Here is a 19,847-nt window from a genome sequence, read left to right as displayed (position 1 = left end):
TGTACAACTGTAGCAACACCTCCCTGCCCCTGTACTCAAATCCCCTCGCTATGAAGGCCAACATGTCATTTGCTTTCTTAACCGCCTGCTGTACCTGCATGCCAACCTTCAATGACTGATGTACCATGACACCCAGGTCTCGTTGCACCTCCCCTTTTCCTAATCTGTCACCATTCAGATAATAGTCTGTCTCTCTGTTTTTACCACCAAAGTGGATAACCTCACATTTATCCACATTATACTTCATCTGCCATGCATTTGCCCACTCACCTAACCTATCCAAGTCACTCTGCAGCCTAATAGCATCCTCCTCGCAGCTCACACTGCCACCCAACTTAGTGTCATCCGCAAATTTGGAGATAGTGCATTTAATCCCCTCGTCTAAATCATTAATGTACAGTGTAAACAGCTGGGGCCCCAGCACAGAACCTTGCGGCACCCCACTAGTCACTGCCTGCCATTCTGAAAAGTACCCGTTTACTCCTACTCTTTGCTTATTATTTAAATGGAGAAATTTAAATGCTTATTATTTAAATGGAGAAAAATTGCAAAGTGCCGCAGTACAGAGGGACCTGGAGGTACTTGTGCATGAAACACAAAAGGATAGTATGCAGGTACAGCAAGTGATCAGGAAGGCCAATGGAACGTTGGCCTTTATTGCAAAGGGGGATGGAGTATAAAAGCAGGGAAGTCTTGCTACAGTTATACAGGGTATTGGTGAGGTCACACCTGGAGTACTGCGTGCAGTTTTGGTCTCCGTATTTACGAAAGGATATACTTGCTTTGGAGGCAGTTCAGAGAAGGTTCACTCGGTTGATTCCTGAGATGAGGGGGTTGTCTTATGAGGAAAGGTTGAGTATGTTGGGCCTCTACTCATACGAGAATGAGAGGTGATCTTATTGAAACATATAAGATTCTGAGGGGGCTGGACAGGGTGGATGCAGAGAGGATGTTTCCCCTAGAACTGGGGGGCATAGTCTCAGAATAAGGGGCCGCCCATTCAAGACAGAGATGAGGAGGAATTTCTTCTCTCAGAGGGTGGTAAATCTGTGGAATTCTCTGCCCCAGAGAGCTGTGGAGGCTGGGACATTGAATATATTTAAGGTGGAGATAGACAGATTTTTGAGCGATAAGGGAGTGAAGGGTTATGGGGAGCGGGTGGGGAAGTGGAGCTGAGTCCATGATCGGATCAGCCGCGATCGTATTAAATGGCGGAGCAGGTTCGAGGGGCCGAATGGCCGACTCCTGCTCCTATTTCTGATGTTCTAAATGTATCGCCTGTCGTGTTACTGGGCCTCAAAGACCAGGAGGACACCAGGCTCACCCCTGGGCCTGTGCTGCCTCAGTTTATCATGAACAGGGCACTTGTGGGGAGGGGATGAGGTGAGGGGGCTATAATCGTTCTCCACATCCCCTGGATCAGGGAGGGGAAGATTCAGCTGTGATGCTCTCTATAGCCGAATAGGTGGGCATGGGCAGTGGGCGGGACCCGAACCCCGACAGCTTCAGGAGAGGGCGGGGATGCGTGGGGAAGGTGAAACAGTATAATGGCGACTTGTAACGGTGGATAGGATGACCCATATCAGCCGTGGCTCAGTGGCTGGTTCTCTCTCGCTCACCTCTGAGTTAGAAGGTCACGGGTTCGAGTCCCCACTCCAGAGACTCGAACCCATAATCCCAGTGCTCGTACTGAGGGAGCGCTGCACTGTCGGAGGGGCAGTACTGAGGGAGCGCCACACTGTCGGAGGGGTGGTACTGAGGGAGTGCCACACTGTCGGAGGGGCAGTTCTGAGAGAGCGCCGCACTGTCGGAGGGGCGGTACTGAGGGAGCGCCGCACTGTCGGAGGGTCGGTACTGAGGGAGCGCCACACTGTCGGAGGGGCGGTACTGAGGGTGCGCCGCACTGTCGGAGGGTCGGTACTGAGGGAGCGCCGCACTGTCGGAGGGGCGGTACTGAGGGAGCGCCGCACTGTCAGAGGGCCGGTACTGAGGGAGCGCCGTACTGTCGGAGGGGCGGTACTGAGGGAGCGCCGCACAGTCGGAGGGGCGGTACTGAGGGAGTGCCGCACTGTCGGAGGGGCAGTACTGAGGGAGCGCCACACTGTCGGAGGGGCGGTACTGAGGGTGCGCCGCACAGTCGGAGGGGCGGTACTGAGGGAGTGCCGCACTGTCGGAGGGGCGGTACTGAGGGAGCGCCGCACTGTCGAAGGGGCAGTACTGAGGGAGTGCCGCACTATCGGAGGGGCCGTCTTTCGGATGAGACATTAAACCGAGGCCCCGTCTGCCCCCTCGGGTGGATGTAAAAGATCCCGGGGCCACTATTGGAAGAAGAGCAGGGGGAGTTCTCCCCGGTGTCCTGGGGCCAATATTTATCCCTCAACCAACATCACTAAAACAGATGATCCGGGTCATTATCACATCGCTGTGTGTGGGAGCTTGCTGTGCACAAATTGAGCTGCCACGTTATAACAGCGACCTCACTCCAATAAAAATTGCTTCATTGGCGGTAAAACGTTTCGGGATGTGCGGTGTTGTGAAAGGCGCTATATAAATGCAAGTCGTTCTTTTCTTTCCCCCCCCCCCCCACCCGCCCGCTTTTCTTTAGGTGCCAGGAGAGCTGCCCGTTTGGGAAGTACGGGCTGAACTGCAGCCTGTCCTGTGACTGCCTCAACAACGCCAAGTGTATGCACATCGACGGGGTCTGCCTGTGTGAGGCCGGCTTCCAGGGCAGCTACTGCCAGGACCGGCTGTGCCACGAGGGGCTATTCGGCCATGACTGCAACCAGCAGTGCCCCTGCGACCCGGCACACACTCAGAGGTGGGTGCAAGGGGGGGGAGATGGGGGGATGGGTAAACATGCATGCTGCGCGCTTTACCGCAGACCCCCGGCTGAGCGGCCCCCCGGCCTGAGAGCACCGTCGGGTAGGCCGGGGAGCGGGAGGAGAAGTGTGGCGGTGTACCACTCCGGGGAGCAGGAGAGCGACGGCAGCGAAGAGGGACGTTGCCAAGGTCCAGGTCGGTGATTGGAGCGCGGGCGGGTACACCAGGAGCGGCGAGGTCGGGGCGAAGGAGCGGCGAGGGCCCAGGGGCAGCACGGGCCCAGCCCACACTGTGCGATATGTGGGCGCACTGGGTCCGTGCAGCAGAGCTGGTCTCCAGTCGTCCTGGTTAACCCTTGCCCCTGGACCAAGACCTTGCTCTGTCAAGCCCGTGTGGTGGCTGGTGTACAACGGTCACCCCACGTTAAAAAAATCCACCCACAGGCATCTCCCACCCTTCAGGATGTAGTTCGGGATCCGGAATATTCGGTGTGGGAGAAAGTCATCCTTGATTCGAGGGACGACCTATGCTGATGACGCACCGAGAGTCAACGCCACCCCTTCTGTCTGCCAGGGTCCCAGAGCGTAAGGACAGCGGGCGGGAGCTGAAGGGAGCCGGCTCGGGAACCCTAGAATCCTAGAAGCTTACGCCGCGGGAGGAGGCCATTCCGGCCCATCGTGTCCGCGCCGGCCGACAAAGAGCCACCCGGCCTAATCCCACTTTCCCGCTCTCGGTCCATGGCCCTGTGGGTTACGGCACTTCAAGTGTACATCCAGGTACTTTTTAAATGTGGTGAGGGTTTCTGCCTCTACCCCCCTTTCAGGCAGTGAGTTCCGCCCCAGACCCCCACCACCCTCTGGGTGAAGACATTTCCCCTCAAATCCCCTCTAAACCACCCCCCAATTACTTTAAGTCTGTGGCCCCTGGTTGTTGACCCCTCTGCTGAGGGAAACGGGTCCGTCCTATCCACTCTATCCAGGCCCCTCATCATTTTATACACCTCAATCAGGTCTCCCCTCAGCCTCCTCTGTTCCAAAGAAAACAACCCCAGCCTATCCAATCTTTCCTCATCGCTAAAATTCCCCAGTCCAGGTAACATCCTGGTAAATCTCCTCTGTACCCTCTCCAGTGCAACATCCTGGTAAATCTCCTCTGTACCCTCTCCAGTGCAACATCCTGGTAAATCTCCTCTGTACCCTCTCCAGTGCAACATCCTGGTAAATCTCCTCTGCACCCTCTCTAGTGCAACATCCTGGTAAATCTCCTCTGTACCCTCTCCAGTGCAACATCCTGGTAAATCTCCTCTGCACCCTCTCCAGTGCAACATCCTGGTAAATCTCCTCTGTACCCTCTCCAGTGCAACATCCTGGTAAATCTCCTCTGTACCCTCTCCAGTGCAACATCCTGGTAAATCTCCTCTGCACCCTCTCCAGTGCAACATCCTGGTAAATCTCCTCTGTACCCTCTCCAGTACAACATCCTGGTAAATCTCCTCTGTACCCTCTCTAGTGCAACATCCTGGTAAATCTCCTCTGTACCCTCTCCAGTGCAACATCCTGGTCAATCTCCTCTGTACCCTCTCCAGTGCAATCACATCTTTCCTGTAATGTGGTGACCAGAACTGCACGCAGTACTCCAGCTGTGGCCCAACCAGTGTTTTATACAGTTCAAGCATAACCCCCCTGCTCTTGTATTCTATGCCTCGGCTAATAAAGGCAAGTATTCCGTATGCCTTCTTAACCACCTTATCTACCACGCCTGCTACCTTCAGGGATCTGTGGGCCTGCACTCCCAGGTCCCTCTGTAACTCTACACTTCTCAGTGTCCGACCATTTAATATGTATTCCCTCGCCTTGTTAGCTCTCCCCGGATGCATTACCTCACAGTTATATTGGGTGTAGGGACTTGAGGAAAAGAGTGTTTGAAGACCAGGCCCTCAAATCCGCCACCGAGCTCATGGTCTACAGGGCTGTAGTGATACCCGCCCTCCTGTATGGCTCAGAGACATGGACCATGTACGGTAGACACCTCAAGTCGCTGGAGAAATACCACCAACGATGTCTCTGCAAGATCCTACAAATCCCCTGGGAGGACAGACACACCAACGTTAGCGTCCTCGACCAGGCCAACATCCCCAGCATTGAAGCACTGACCACACTCGACCAGCTCCGTTGGACGGACCACATTGTCCGCATGACCCAGACACGAGACTCCAAAGCAAGCGCTCTACTCGGAGCTCCTTCATGGCAAAGGGGCAGAGGAAACGTTTCAAGGACACCCTCAAAACCTCCCTGATAAAGTGCAACACCCCCACTGACACCTGGGAGTCCCTGGCCAAAGACCAGTCCGCCCTAAGTGGAGGAAGTGCATCCGGGAGGGCGCTGAGCACCTCGAGTCTCGTCGCCGAGAGCGTGCAGATACCAAGCGCAGGCAGCGGAAGGAGCGTGCGGCAAACCTGTCCCACCCTCCCCTTCCCTCAACCACTGTCTGTCCCACCTGTGACAGGGACTGTGACTCTCGTATTGGACTGGACATCATCATCATAGGCAGTCCCTCAGAATCGAGGAAGACTTGTTTCCACTCCAAAAACGAGTCCTTAGGTGGCTGAACAGCCCAATACGAGAGCCACAGTCCCTGTCACAGGTGGGACAGACAGTGGTTGAGGGAAGGGGAGGGTGGGACTGGTTTGCCGCACGCTCCTTCCGCTGCCTGCGCTTGGTTTCTGCACGCTCTCGGCGACGAGACTCGAGGTGCTCAGCGCCCTCCCGGATGCACTTCCTCCACTTAGGGCAGACTGGTCTTTGGGCCAGGGACTCCCAGGTGTCGGTGGGGGTGTTGCACTTTATCAGTCACCTGAGAACTCACGTTTAGAGTGGGAGGAAGCCTTCCTCGATTCCGAGGGATTGCCGATGACGATGAGGAGGGTGAGGTTGAAGATGAGAGGTTGAGTGGGGGGGGCGGGCGCAGGTTGACGTTGAGGGCAGTTCAGCCGCCGCGACCGGTCGTTGATCTTGTCTCCGCCCTTGTGTTTCCACCCCCCTCCCCCCCGCCCCCCCCCACAGCTGCCACCCAGTCACGGGAGACTGCACGTGCAAATCCGGCTGGTCGGGGCCCAGGTGCGACGAGAGCTGCCCTCCGAGGTTCTACGGGGTGGGCTGTGTGGACCCCTGCCTGTGCTTGAACGGCGGGACCTGCCACACGGAGACCGGGCATTGTATCTGCGCCCCGGGCTACACGGTAAGGACCCTTGGCGTCCTGGGCACCGCCAGTTCGCCCGCTAACGCGAGAGAGGCGAGAGAGGCAGCGGGGGGGGGGGGGGGGCGCGGGGGGGTTCTTGGCCTCGGTTAGACACAAGAGCGACGGTGGGGAGGGGGGAGGGGACAACCCTGACCGGGGCACGTGGGTCATGAACTCTAGCCTAACACCTCCGGGGCCAGCCGGCCGCTCAAAGGGGTGACCTCTCTACAATACTTCAACCCCGTGCTGTACCTGCACTGGGAGTGTTTGATGGGACAGTGTAGAGGGAGCTTTACTCTGTATCTAACCCCCTGTACCTGCCCTGGGAGTGTTTGATGGGACAGTGTAGAGGGAGCTTTACTCTGTATCTAACCCCCTGTACCTGCCCTGGGAGTGTTTGATGGGACAGTGTAGAGGGAGCTTTACTCTGTATCTAACCCTGTGCTGTACCTGCCCTGGGAGTGTTTGATGGGACAGTGTAGAGGGAGCTTTACTCTGTATCTAACCCCGTGCTGTACCTGCCCTGGGAGTGTTTGATGGGACAGTGTAGAGGGAGCTTTACTCTGTATCTAACCCCGTGCTGTACCTGCACTGGGAGTGTTTGATGGGACAGTGTAGAGGGAGCATTACTCTGTATCTAACCCCGTGCTGTACCTGCCCTGGGAGTGTTTGATGGGACAGTGTAGAGGGAGCTTTACTCTGTATCTAACCCCGTGCTGTACCTGCACTGGGAGTGTTTGATGGGACAGTGTAGAGGGTGCTTTACTCTGTATCTAACCCCGTGCTGTACCTGCCCTGGGAGTATTTGATGGGACAGTGTAGAGGGAGCTTTACTCTGTATCTAACCCCGTGCTGTACCTGCCCTGGGAGTGTTTGATGGGACAGTGTAGAGGGAGCTTTACTCTGTATCTAACCCTGTGCTGTACCTGCCCTGGGAGTGTTTGATGGGACACTGTAGAGAGAGCTTTACTCTGTATCTAACCCTGTGCTGTACCTGCCCTGGGAGTGTTTGATGGGACAGTGTAGAGGGAGCTTTACTCTGTATCTAACCCCGTGCTGTACCTGCCCTGGGAGTGTTTGATGGGACAGTGTAGAGGGAGCTTTACTCTGTATCTAACCCCGTGCTGTACCTGCACTGGGAGTGTTTGATGGGACAGTGTAGAGGGAGCATTACTCTGTATCTAACCCCGTGCTGTACCTGCCCTGGGAGTGTTTGATGGGACAGTGTAGAGGGAGCTTTACTCTGTATCTAACCCCGTGCTGTACCTGCACTGGGAGTGTTTGATGGGACAGTGTAGAGGGAGCTTTACTCTGTATCTAACCCCGTGCTGTACCTGCCCTGGGAGTATTTGATGGGACAGTGTAGAGGGAGCTTTACTCTGTATCTAACCCCGTGCTGTACCTGCCCTGGGAGTGTTTGATGGGACAGTGTAGAGGGAGCTTTACTCTGTATCTAACCCCCTGTACCTGCCCTGGGAGTGTTTGATGGGACAGTGTAGAGGGAGCTTTACTCTGTATCTAACCCCCTGTACCTGCCCTGGGAGTGTTTGATGGGACAGTGTAGAGGGAGCTTTACTCTGTATCTAACCCCCTGTACCTGCCCTGGGAGTGTTTGATGGGACAGTGTAGAGGGAGCTTTACTCTGTATCTAACCCCCTGTACCTGCCCTGGGAGTGTTTGATGGGACAGTGTAGAGGGAGCTTTACTCTGTATCTAACCCCCTGTACCTGCCCTGGGAGTGTTTGATGGGACAGTGTAGAGGGAGCTTTACTCTGTATCTAACCCTGTGCTGTACCTGCCCTGGGAGTGTTTGATGGGACAGTGTAGAGGGAGCTTTACTCTGTATCTAACCCCGTGCTGTACCTGCCCTGGGAGTGTTTGATGGGACACTGTAGAGGGAGCTTTACTCTGTATCTAACCCTGTGCTGTACCTGCCCTGGGAGTGTTTGATGGGACAGTGTAGAGGGAGCATTACTCTGTATCTAACCCCGTGCTGTACCTGCCCTGGGAGTGTTTGATGGGACAGTGTAGAGGGAGCTTTACTCTGTATCTAACCCCGTGCTGTACCTGCACTGGGAGTGTTTGATGGGACAGTGTAGAGGGAGCATTACTCTGTATCTAACCCCGTGCTGTACCTGCCCTGGGAGTGTTTGATGGGACAGTGTAGAGGGAGCTTTACTCTGTATCTAACCCCGTGCTGTACCTGCACTGGGAGTGTTTGATGGGACAGTGTAGAGGGTGCTTTACTCTGTATCTAACCCCGTGCTGTACCTGCCCTGGGAGTATTTGATGGGACAGTGTAGAGGGAGCTTTACTCTGTATCTAACCCCGTGCTGTACCTGCCCTGGGAGTGTTTGATGGGACAGTGTAGAGGGAGCTTTACTCTGTATCTAACCCCCTGTACCTGCCCTGGGAGTGTTTGATGGGACAGTGTAGAGGGAGCTTTACTCTGTATCTAACCCCCTGTACCTGCCCTGTGAGTGTTTGATGGGACAGTGTAGAGGGAGCTTTACTCTGTATCTAACCCCGTGCTGTATCTGCCCTGGGAGTGTTTGATGGGACAGTGTAGAGGGAGCTTTACTCTGTATCTAACCCCGTGCTGTACCTGCCCTGGGAGTGTTTGATGGGGACAGTGTAGAGGGAGCTTTATTCTGTATCTAACCCCGTGCTGTACCAGCCCTGGGAGTGTTTGATGGGACAGTGTAGAGGGAGCTTTACTCTGTATCTAACCCCCTGTACCTGCCCTGGGAGTGTTTGATGCGACAGTGTAGAGGGAGCTTTACTCTGTATCTAACCCCCTGTACCTGCCCTGGGAGTGTTTGATGGGACAGTGTAGAGGGAGCTTTACTCTGTATCTAACCCCGTGCTGCATCTGCCCTGGGAGTGTTTGATGGGACAGTGTAGAGGGAGCTTTACTCTGTATCTAACCCCGTGCTGTACCTGCCCTGGGAGTGTTTGATGGGGACAGTGTAGAGGGAGCTTTATTCTGTATCTAACCCCGTGCTGTACCTGCCCTGGGAGTGTTTGATGGGGACAGTGTCGAGGGAGGTTGGGAGAGGCGTTGAACGAGGGGGCAGGGTGACGACGCTTTGTGATCGCTGAGCATTGCCCGCTGTGATTGGCTGTTGCTCTCTCCGCAGGATAAGCATTGCTCCATTCAGTGCCCGCTCTGGAGTTATGGTCGGAACTGCTCGTTGGGCTGCCAGTGTAAGAATGCCATCTCTTGCTCACCCATTGACGGTTCCTGCCAGTGTTCCGCAGGTGAGTCCCGATCAGAAACGGCTCGATTGAGTGAGTGGGCCAAACTGTGGCAGCTGCAGTTCAACGTGAGGAAGTGTGAGGCCATCCTCCTTGGACCTGGGATCGGACGGAAAGAACGAAAGAAAGATTTGCATTTATATAGCGCCTTTTATGACCACCGGACATCTCAAAGTGCTTTACAGCCAAAGAAGTACATTTGAAGTGCAGTCACCGATGTAATGTGGGCAAACAGCAATGTGATAGATGTTATGTCTTTAATACTCTTATGACTGACTCCATGAGGTCTCGTATTATACTTGAGCTGTTGTGACCTTAGTCCCATTTATTGTAACTCCAGAGTGAGACACAAGCATGCTGGGCAGCCTTTTATACTGGGCCCAACACACCTATGCAGGTGACCCTCAGGTCTCCCACCGCAGTGCCCTCTGGTGGCACACTTTACGTGACTATACAGTTCGTATACATGGTCTACATACATGACAATAATGATTCAGATCATCTGTTTTTTTATGATGTTGGTTGAGGGATAAATATTGCCCCCAGAACACCGGGGAAAACTCCCCCTGCTCTGCTTCAAAATAGTACCATGGTATCTTTCCCACTTGAGAGAGCAGACGGGGCCATGGTTTAACGTCTCATCCGAAAGACACAACCACCGTGCGGCGCTCCCTCAGTACTGCCCCTCCGACAGTGCGGTGCTCCCTCAGTACCGTCCCTCCGACAGTGCGGCTCTCCTTCAGTACTGCCCCTCCGACAGCGCAGTACAGCGCTCCCTCAGTACCACCCCTCCGACAGTACGGCGCTCCCTCAGTACTGCCCCTCCGACAGTACAGCGCTCCCACAGTACTGCCCCTCCGACAGTGCGGCGCTCCCTCAGTACTGCCCCTCCGACAGTGCGGCACTCCCTCAGTACTGCCCCTCCGACAGTACGGCGCTCCCTCAGTACTGCCCCTCTGACAGCGCAGTACGGCGCTCCCTCAGTACTGCCCCTCCGACAGTACGGCGCTCCCTCAGTACTGCCCCTCTGACAGCGCAGTACGGCGCTCCCTCAGTACTGCCCCTCCGACAGTACGGCGCTCCCTCAGTACTGCCCCTCCGACAGTGCGGTGCTCCCTCAGTACTGCCCCTCCGACAGTCCGGCGCTCCCTCAGTACTGCCCCTCCGACAGTGCGGCACTCCCTCAGTACTGCCCCTCCGACAGTACGGCGCTCCCTCAGTACTGCCCCTCTGACAGCGCAGTACGGCGCTCCCTCAGTACTGCCCCTCCGACAGTACGGCGCTCCCTCAGTACTGCCCCTCTGACAGCGCAGTACGGCGCTCCCTCAGTACTGCCCCTCCGACAGTACGGCGCTCCCTCAGTACTGCCCCTCCGACAGTGCGGTGCTCCCTCAGTACTGCCCCTCCGACAGTCCGGCGCTCCCTCAGTACTGCCCCTCCGACAGTGCGGCGCTCCCTCAGTACTGCCGCTCTGACAGCACAGTCCGGCGCTCCCTCAGTACTGCCCCTCTGACAGCACAGTACGGCTCTCCCTCAGTACTGCCCCTCCGACAGTGCGGTGCTCCCTCAGTACCGCCCCTCCGACAGTGCGGTGCTCCCTCAGTACTGCCCCTCCGACAGTGCAGTGCTCCCTCAGTACTGCCCCTCCGACAGTGCGGCGCTCCCTCAGTACCGCCCCTCCGACAGTGCGGCGCTCCCTCAGTACCGCCCCTCCGACAGTGCGGCACTCCCTCAGTACCGCCCCTCCGACAGTGCGGCTCTCCTTCAGTACTGCCCCTCCGACAGCGCAGTACAGCGCTCCCTCAGTACCACCCCTCCGACAGTACGGCGCTCCCTCAGTACTGCCCCTCCGACAGTACAGCGCTCCCACAGTACTGCCCCTCCGACAGTGCGGCGCTCCCTCAGTACTGCCCCTCCGACAGTGTGGCACTCCCTCAGTACTGCCCCTCCGACAGTACGGCGCTCCCTCAGTACTGCCCCTCTGACAGCGCAGTACGGCGCTCCCTCAGTACTGCCCCTCCGACAGTACGGCGCTCCCTCAGTACTGCCCCTCCGACAGAGCAGCGCTCCCTCAGTACTGCCCCTCCGACAGTGCGGCGCTCCCTCAGTACTGCCCCTCCGACAGTGCGGTGCTCCCTCAGTACTGCCCCTCCGACAGTGCGGTGCTCCCTCAGTACTGCCCCTCCGACAGTGCGGTGCTCCCTCAGTACTGCCCCTCCGACAGTCCGGCGCTCCCTCAGTACTGCCCCTCCGACAGTGCGGCGCTCCCTCAGTACTGCCGCTCTGACAGCACAGTCCGGCGCTCCCTCAGTACTGCCCCTCCGACAGTGCGGTGCTCCCTCAGTACCGCCCCTCCGACAGTGCGGTGCTCCCTCAGTACTGCCCCTCCGACAGTGCGGTGCTCCCTCAGTACTGCCCCTCTGAAAGCACAGTGCGGCGCTCCCTCAGTACCGCCCCTCCGACAGTGCGGCGCTCCCTCAGTACCGCCCCTCCGACAGTGCAGTGCTCCCTCAGTACTGCCCCTCCGACAGTGCGGCGCTCCCTCAGTACCGCCCCTCCGACAGTGCGGCGCTCCCTCAGTACTGCCCCTCCGACAGTGCGGCGCTCCCTCAGTACCGCCCCTCCGACAGTGCGGCACTCCCTCAGTACCGCCCCTCCGACAGTGCGGCGCTCCCTCAGTACTGCCCCTCCGACAGTGCGGCACTCCCTCAGTACTGGCACTGAGAGTGTCAGCCTCGGTTTTTTTTGTGCTCAAGTCTCTGGAGTGGGACTTGAACCCACGAGCGTCTGACTCGCAGGCGAGAGAGCCAGCTACACAGTGAGCCAGGTCTGACACTGTGATCGGAGTATTGTCCAAATGGCGGGGAGTTGCATAATGTGGAGGAGCAGAGACATTCATGGGTACAAGTGTAGCAAACACTGAACGTTACACGCAGGAACACAAAATCATTTCGTAGGCGAATTATTTCCAGCACCTAACGTCATCATCATAGACGGTCCCTCGACACGAGGATGACTTGTTTCCACGCCAACAAAGGATGAGTTCACAGGTGTTTCAGTGAAGGACTCGAACTCCATCCTGAAGGGTGGAAGATGCCTGTGGGTGGATTTTTTTAACGTGGGGTGACCGTTGTACACCAGCCACCACACGGGGCTTGACAGAGCGAGGTCTTGGTCCAGGGGCAAGGGTTAACCAGGACGACTGGAGACCAGCTCTGCTGCACGGACCCAGTGCGCCCACATATCGCACAGTGTGGGCTGGGCCCGTGCTGCCCCTGGGCCGTCGGCTCTTCTGGGCCCCGAACTCTCGCCTCTCCCGGCCCCTGATCACGTCCCTCGACAGTGTCTCGCCGCTCCTTCGCTCCGACCTCGCCGCTCCTGCTGTACCTGCCCGCGCTCCAATGACCGACCTGGACCTTGCTGACATCACTCTTCGCTGCCGTCGCCCTCCTGTACCAGCCCGCGCTGCTCCCTGGAGTGGTACACCGCCACACTGTTCCTCCCGCTCCCCGGCCTGCTCCCATGGTGCGAAGTTGCTAAGGGTGGTCCCTGGCTTTGTAAATAGGGGCGTTGAATACAAAAACACGGAAGTTACGCTTTTACAAATCTCTGCCTGGGCCCCAGTTGGAGTATTGTGGCCAATTCTGGGCCCCGAACTTTAGGGAGGGTGTCACGGCTTTGGGGAAGGTGGGGAGGAGATTGACCAGAATGGTCCCGGGGGATGAGGGCCTTCAGTGACGGGGAGAGACTGGAGAAGCTGGGGTTGTTCTCCTCGGAGCAGAGAAGGTTACGGGGGAGGTTTAATCGAGGGGTTCACTATCACGCGGGGTTTTGAGGAGTAAATCAGGAGAGACTGTTCCCAGGGGCAGGAGGGTGGGTAACCAGGGGGACACAGATTGACGGATAATCGGCGATGGAACCAGAGGGGGAGATGGGGAGAATGTGTTTTTGACGCAGCGAGTTGTTGTGATCGGGAACGCGCTGCCTGAAAGGGCGGTGGGAGCAGATTCAATCGGGACTTTCAAACGGGGGAATTGGGTAAATACTGGAAGGGATCATGAAGGCCAATGGAATCTTGGCCTTTATTGCAAAGGGGATGGAGTATAAAAGCAGGGAAGTCTTGCTACAGTTATACAGGGTATTGGTGAGACCACACCTGGAGTACTGCGTGCAGTTTTGGTTTCCTTATTTACGAAAAGATATACTTGCTTTGGAGGCAGTTCAGAGAAGGTTCACTCGGTTGATTCCGGGGATGAGGGGGTTGACTTATGAAGATAGGTTGAGGAGGTTGGGCCTCTACTCATTGGAGTTCAGAAGAATGAGAGGTGATCTTATCGAAACGTATAAGATAATGAGGGGGCTCGACAAGGTGGATGCAGAGAAGATGTTTCCACTCATGGAGGAAACTAGAACTAGGGGGCATGGTCTCAGAATAAGGGGCCCATTTAAAACGGAGATGTGGAGAAATTTCTTCTCTCAGAGGGTTGTAAATCTGTGGAATTCTCTGCCCCAGAGAGCTGTGGAGGCTGGGACATTGAATATATTTAAGGTGGAGATAGACAGATTTTTGAACGATAAGGGAGTGAAGGCTTATGGGGAGCGGGCGGGGAAGTGGAGCTGAGTCCATGATCGGATCAGCCATGATCTTACTGAATGGCGGAGCAGGCTCAAGGGGCCGAATGGCCAACTCCTGCTCCTATTTCTTATGTTCTAAGTGGAAAAATGTGCCGGGCTGTGAGGAAAGAGCGGGGGAGGGGAGTGAGACTGATTGGATCGATGGGCCGAATGGCCTCCTGTGCTGTGAAATTCTGCGATTCTATATGTCCCTGGAGTGGGACTCGAACTCACGACCTTCTGACTCAGAGGTGAGTGTGCTGCCCTCTGAGCCTAAAAGAGAGTGGTGACGTCCAATGGGGATTGTGCAAGAGCGCCGGGAGGCTGGGCCCATAGCAACCATGGGGGTCTGGGATGGTTGCTCGGCAATAAAAGGTCCGGTTCCGTCTTTGGGCCCAAGGCTTAACCTCGCTCCATGTCTCCTTGCTTCAGGTTGGACCGGGCCGGACTGTACCATTCGCTGCTCCGAGGGGCTGTGGGGCCCCGGGTGCAATGGCACGTGCCAATGTGCCAACCGAGCTGATTGCAGCCCCGTCGATGGAAGCTGCCTCTGCCCGCCTGGCTGGCAAGGCCGGAGGTGTGACCAGCACTGCCCGGTGAGTCGCCAGTAAAGCATTGCGTTCCTGTACGGAGGGGGGCACACCGGGGAACAGGGGTGTATAGACAGAAAACACTGGGGAACAGGGGGGTATGGGGGGGGACACACTGGGGAACAGGGGAGTATGGGGGGGGGCACTGGGGAACAGGGGAGTATGGGGGACACACTGGGGAACAGGGGGATATAGAGGGGACACACTGGGGAACAGGGGGATATAGAGGGGACACACTGGGGAACAGGGATATAGAGGGGACACAATGGGAAACAGGGATATAGAGGGGGACACACTGGGGAACAGGGATATAGAGGGTGACACACTGGGGAACAGGGGGATATAGAGGGGACACACTGGGGAACAGAGAGATATAGAGGGGGCACACCGGGGAACAGGGATATAGAGGGGGACACACTAGGGAACAGAGAGATATAGAGGGGGACACACTGGGGAACAGAGAGATATAGAGGGGGACACACTGGGGAACAGGGATATAAAGGGGGACACACTGGGGAACAGAGAGATATAGAGGGGGGCACACCAGGGAACAGGGGAGTATGGGGGGGGGACAATGGGGAACAGGGGGGTATGGGGGGGGACACACTGGGGAACAGGGGAGTATGGGGGGGGGACACTGGGGAACAGGGGGGTATGGGGGGGGACAATGGGGAACAGGGGAGTATGGGGGGGGGGACACTGGGGAACAGGGGGGTATAGAGGGGACACACTGGGGAACAGGGATATAGAGGGGACACACTGGGGAACAGGGGGGTATGGGGGGCACTGGGGAACAGGGGAGTATGGGGGACACACTGGGGAACAGGGGGATATAGAGGGGACACACTGGGGAACAGGGATATAGAGGGGACACACTGGGGAACAGGGATATAGAGGGGGCACACTGGGGAACAGGGATATAGAGGGGGACACACTGGGGAACAGGGGGATATAGAGGGGACACACTGGGGAACAGGGATATAGAGGGGACACACTGGGGAACAGGGATATAGAGGGGGACACACTGGGGAACAGGGATATAGAGGGGGACACACTGGGGAACAGGGATATAGAGGGGGACACACTGGGGAACAGGGGGGTATAGAGGGGACACACTGGGGAACAGAGAGATATAGAGGGGGCACACCGGGGAACAGGGATATAGAGGGGGACACACTGGGGAACAGGGGGATATAGAGGGGACACACTGGGGAACAGAGAGATATAGAGGGGGCACACCGGGGAACAGGGATATAGAGAGGACACACTGGGGAACAGAGAGATATAGAGGGGGACACACTGGGGAACAGGGATATAGAGGGGGACACACTGGGGAACAGGGGGATATAGAGGGGACACACTGGGGAACAGGGATATAGAGGGGGACACACTGGGGAACAGAGATATAGAGGGGGACACACTGGGGAACAGGGATATAGAGGGGGACACACTGGGGAACAGGGGGATATAGAGGGGACACACTGGGGAACAGAGAGATATAGAGGGGGCACACCGGGGAACAGGGATATAGAGGGGGACACACTGGGGAACAGAGAGATATAGAGGGGGACACACTGGGGAACAGAGAGATATAGAGGGACACACACTGGGGAACAGAGAGATATAGAGGGGGACACACTGGGGAACAGGGATATAGAGGGGGACACACTGGGGAACAGAGAGATATAGAGTGGGGCACACCAGGGAACAGGGGAGTATGGGGGGGGACACTGGGGAACAGGGGAGTATGGGGGGGGACACTGGGGAACAGGGGGGTATGGGGGGGGGCACACTGGGGAACAGGGGAGTATGGGGGGACACACACTGGGGAACAGGGGGGTATGGGGGACACACATTGGGGAACAGAGGGGTATGGGGGGGGGACACTGGGGAACAGGGGGGTATGGGGGACACACTGGGGAACAGGGGAGTATGGGGGACACACTGGGGAACAGGGGGATATAGAGGGGACACACTGGGGAACAGGGATATAGAGGGGGACACACTGGGGAACAGGGATATAGAGGGGGACACACTGGGGAACAGGGATATAGAGGGGGACACATGGGGAACAGGGATATAGAGGGGACACACTGGGGAACAGGGATATAGAGGGGACACACTGGGGAACAGGGATATAGAGGGGGACACACTGGGGAACAGGGATATAGAGGGGGACACACTGGGGAACAGGGGGATATAGAGGGGACACACTGGGGAACAGAGAGATACAGAGGGGGCACACCGGGGAACAGGGATATAGAGGGGTACACACTGGGGAACAGAGAGATATAGAGGGGGACACACTGGGGAACAGGGATATAGAGGGGGCACACCGGGGAACAGGGATATAGAGGGGGACACACTGGGGAACAGGGATATAGAGGGGGACACACTGGGGAACAGAGAGATATAGAGGGGGACACACTGGGGAACAGAGAGATATAGAGGGGGACACACTGGGGAACAGAGAGATATAGAGGGGGACACACTGGGGAACAGGGATATAGAGGGGGACACACTGGGGAACAGAGAGATATAGAGGGGGGCACACCGGGGAACAGGGGAGTATGGGGGGGGACACTGGGGAACAGGGGAGTATGGGGGGGACACTGGGGAACAGGGGGGTATGGGGGGACACACTGGGGAACAGGGGAGTATGGGGGGGGACACTGGGGAACAGGGGGGTATGGGGGGGACACACTGGGGAACAGGGGAGTATGGGGGGGGACACTGGGGAACAGGGGGTATGGGGAGGACACACTGGGGAACAGGGGGGTATGGGGGGGACACACTGGGGAACAGGGGAGTATGGGGGGGACACACTGGGGAACAGGGGTGTATGGGGGGGACACTGGGGAACAGGGGGGTATGGGGGGGGACACACTGGGGAACAGGGATATAGAGGGGGACACACTGGGGAACAGGGATATAGAGGGGGACACACTGGGGAGCAGAGAGATATACAGGGGGACACACTGGGGAACAGAGAGATATAGAGGGGGCACACCGGGGAACAGGGATATAGAGGGGACACACTGGGGAACAGGGGGATATGTGGGGGGGCACACTGGGGAACAGGGATATAGAGGGGGACACACTGGGGAACAGGGATATAGAGGGGGACACACTGGGCAACAGGGATATAGAGGGGGACACACTGGAGAACAGGGATATAGAGGGGGACACACTGGGGAACAGAGAGATATAGAGGGGGCACACTGGGGAACAGGGATATAGAGGGGGACACACTGGGGAACAGGGATATAGAGCGGACACACTGGGGAACAGGGGGGTATGGGGGGGACACTGGGGAACAGGGGAGTATGGGGGACACACACTGGGGAACAGGGATATAGAGGGGGACACACTGGTGAACAGGGATATAGAGGGGGACACACTGGGGAACAGGGATATAGAGGGGGACACACTGGGGAACAGGAGGATATAGAGGGGGACACACTGGGAAACAGGGATATAGAGGGGACACACTGGGGAACAGGGATATAGAGGGGACACACTGGGGAACAGGGATACAGAGGGGACACACTGGGGAACAGGGATATAGAGGGGGACACACTGGGGAACAGGGATATAGAGGGGACACACTGGGGAACAGGGATATAGAGGGGGACACACTGGGGAACAGGGATATAGAGGGGACACACTGGGGAAACACGGATCTAGAGGGGGACACACTGGGGAACAGGGATATAGAGGGGGACACACTGGGGAACAGGGATATAGAGGGGACACACTGGGGAACAGGGATATAGAGGGGGGCACACTGGGGAACAGGGATATAGAGGGGACACACTGGGGAACAGGGATATAGAGGGGGACACACTGGGGAACAGGTGATATAGAGGGGGACACACTGGGAAACAGGGATATAGAGGGGACACACTGGGGAACAGGGGGATATAGAGGGGACACACTGGGGAACAGGGATATAGAGGGGGGCACACTGGGGAACAGGGATATAGAGGGGGACACACTGGGGAACGGGGATATAGAGGGGGACACACTGGGGAACAGGGATATAGAGGGGGACACACTGGGGAACAGGGATATAGAGGGGGACACACTGGGGAACAGGGATATAGAGGGGACACACTGGGGAACATGGATATAGAGGGGACACACTGGGGAACAGGGATATAGAGGGGGACACACTGGGGAACAGGGGGATTTAGAGGGGGACACACTGGGGAACAGGGATATAGAGGGGAGCACACTGGGGAACAGGGATATAGAGGGGGCACATTGGGGAACAGGGATATAGAGGAGACACACTGGGGAACAGGGATATAGAGGGGGACACACTGGGGAACAGGGATATAGAGGGGGACACATTGGGGAACAGGGATATAGAGGGGGACATACTGGGGAACAGGGATATAGAGGGGGACACACTGGGGAACAGGGATATAGAGGGGGACACACTGGGGAACAGGGATATAGAGGGGACACATTGGGGAACAGGGATATAGAGGGGGACACACTGGGGAACAGGGATATAGAGGGGGGCACACTGGGGAACAGGGATATAGAGGGGGACACATTGGGGAACAGGGATATAGAGGGGACACACTGGGGAACAGGGATATAGAGGGGGACACACTGGGGAACAGGGATATAGAGGGGGACACACTGGGGAACAGGGATATAGAGGGGGACACACTGGGGAACAGGGATATAGAGGGGGACACACTGGGGAACAGGGGGATTTAGAGGGGGACACACTGGGGAACAGGGATATAGAGGGGACACACTGAGGAACAGGAATATAAAGGGGGACACACTGGGGAACAGGGATATAGAGGGGGACACACTGGGGAACAGGGGGATTTAGAGGGGGACACATGGGGAACAGGGATATAGAGGGGACACACTGGGGAACAGGGATATAGAGGGGACACACTGGGGAACAGGGATATAGAGGGGGACACACTGGGGAATAGGGGGATTTAGAGGGGGACACACTGGGGAACAGGGATATAGAGGGGGGCACACTGGGGAACAGGGATATAGAGGGGGCACATTGGGGAACTGGGATATAGAGGGGGCACACTGGGGAACAGGGGGATATACTGGGGACACACTGGGGAACAGGGGGATATAGAGGGGACACACTGGGGAACAGGGATATAGAGGGGGCACACTGGGGAACAGAGATATAGAGGGGGACACACTGGGGAACAGGGGGATATAGAGGGGACACACTGGGGAACAGGGGGATATATAGGGGGGTACACTGCGGAACAGGGATATAGAGTGGGAACACTGGGGAACAGAGGGATATGAATGATCACATTCATTGCCCCA

General features: G+C 56.9%; 1 protein-coding gene across 1 annotated transcript in view; it reads left to right on the top strand.

Moving 5' to 3' along the window:
• The window catches only part of LOC139251815 (multiple epidermal growth factor-like domains protein 10), a gene marked incomplete at its 5' end in the record, with an annotated part of 196,648 nt that overhangs the window by 6,197 nt on the left and 170,604 nt on the right, over nucleotides 1–19,847 (top strand). Inside the window, 4 exons of the mRNA XM_070873307.1 lie at nucleotides 2,606–2,818; nucleotides 5,883–6,057; nucleotides 9,198–9,318; nucleotides 14,362–14,525. Of these exons, the coding sequence (XP_070729408.1) occupies nucleotides 2,606–2,818; nucleotides 5,883–6,057; nucleotides 9,198–9,318; nucleotides 14,362–14,525 (673 nt within the window). The remainder of the gene's footprint in view (nucleotides 1–2,605; nucleotides 2,819–5,882; nucleotides 6,058–9,197; nucleotides 9,319–14,361; nucleotides 14,526–19,847) is intronic.

The sequence above is a fragment of the Pristiophorus japonicus genome, unplaced genomic scaffold (genome assembly GCF_044704955.1).
Source record: "Pristiophorus japonicus isolate sPriJap1 unplaced genomic scaffold, sPriJap1.hap1 HAP1_SCAFFOLD_445, whole genome shotgun sequence".
Classification (NCBI taxonomy): Eukaryota; Metazoa; Chordata; class Chondrichthyes; family Pristiophoridae; genus Pristiophorus; species Pristiophorus japonicus.
The sequence above is the reverse complement of the archived record's forward strand: the minus strand, read 5'-3'. Positions and strand labels throughout refer to the sequence as shown.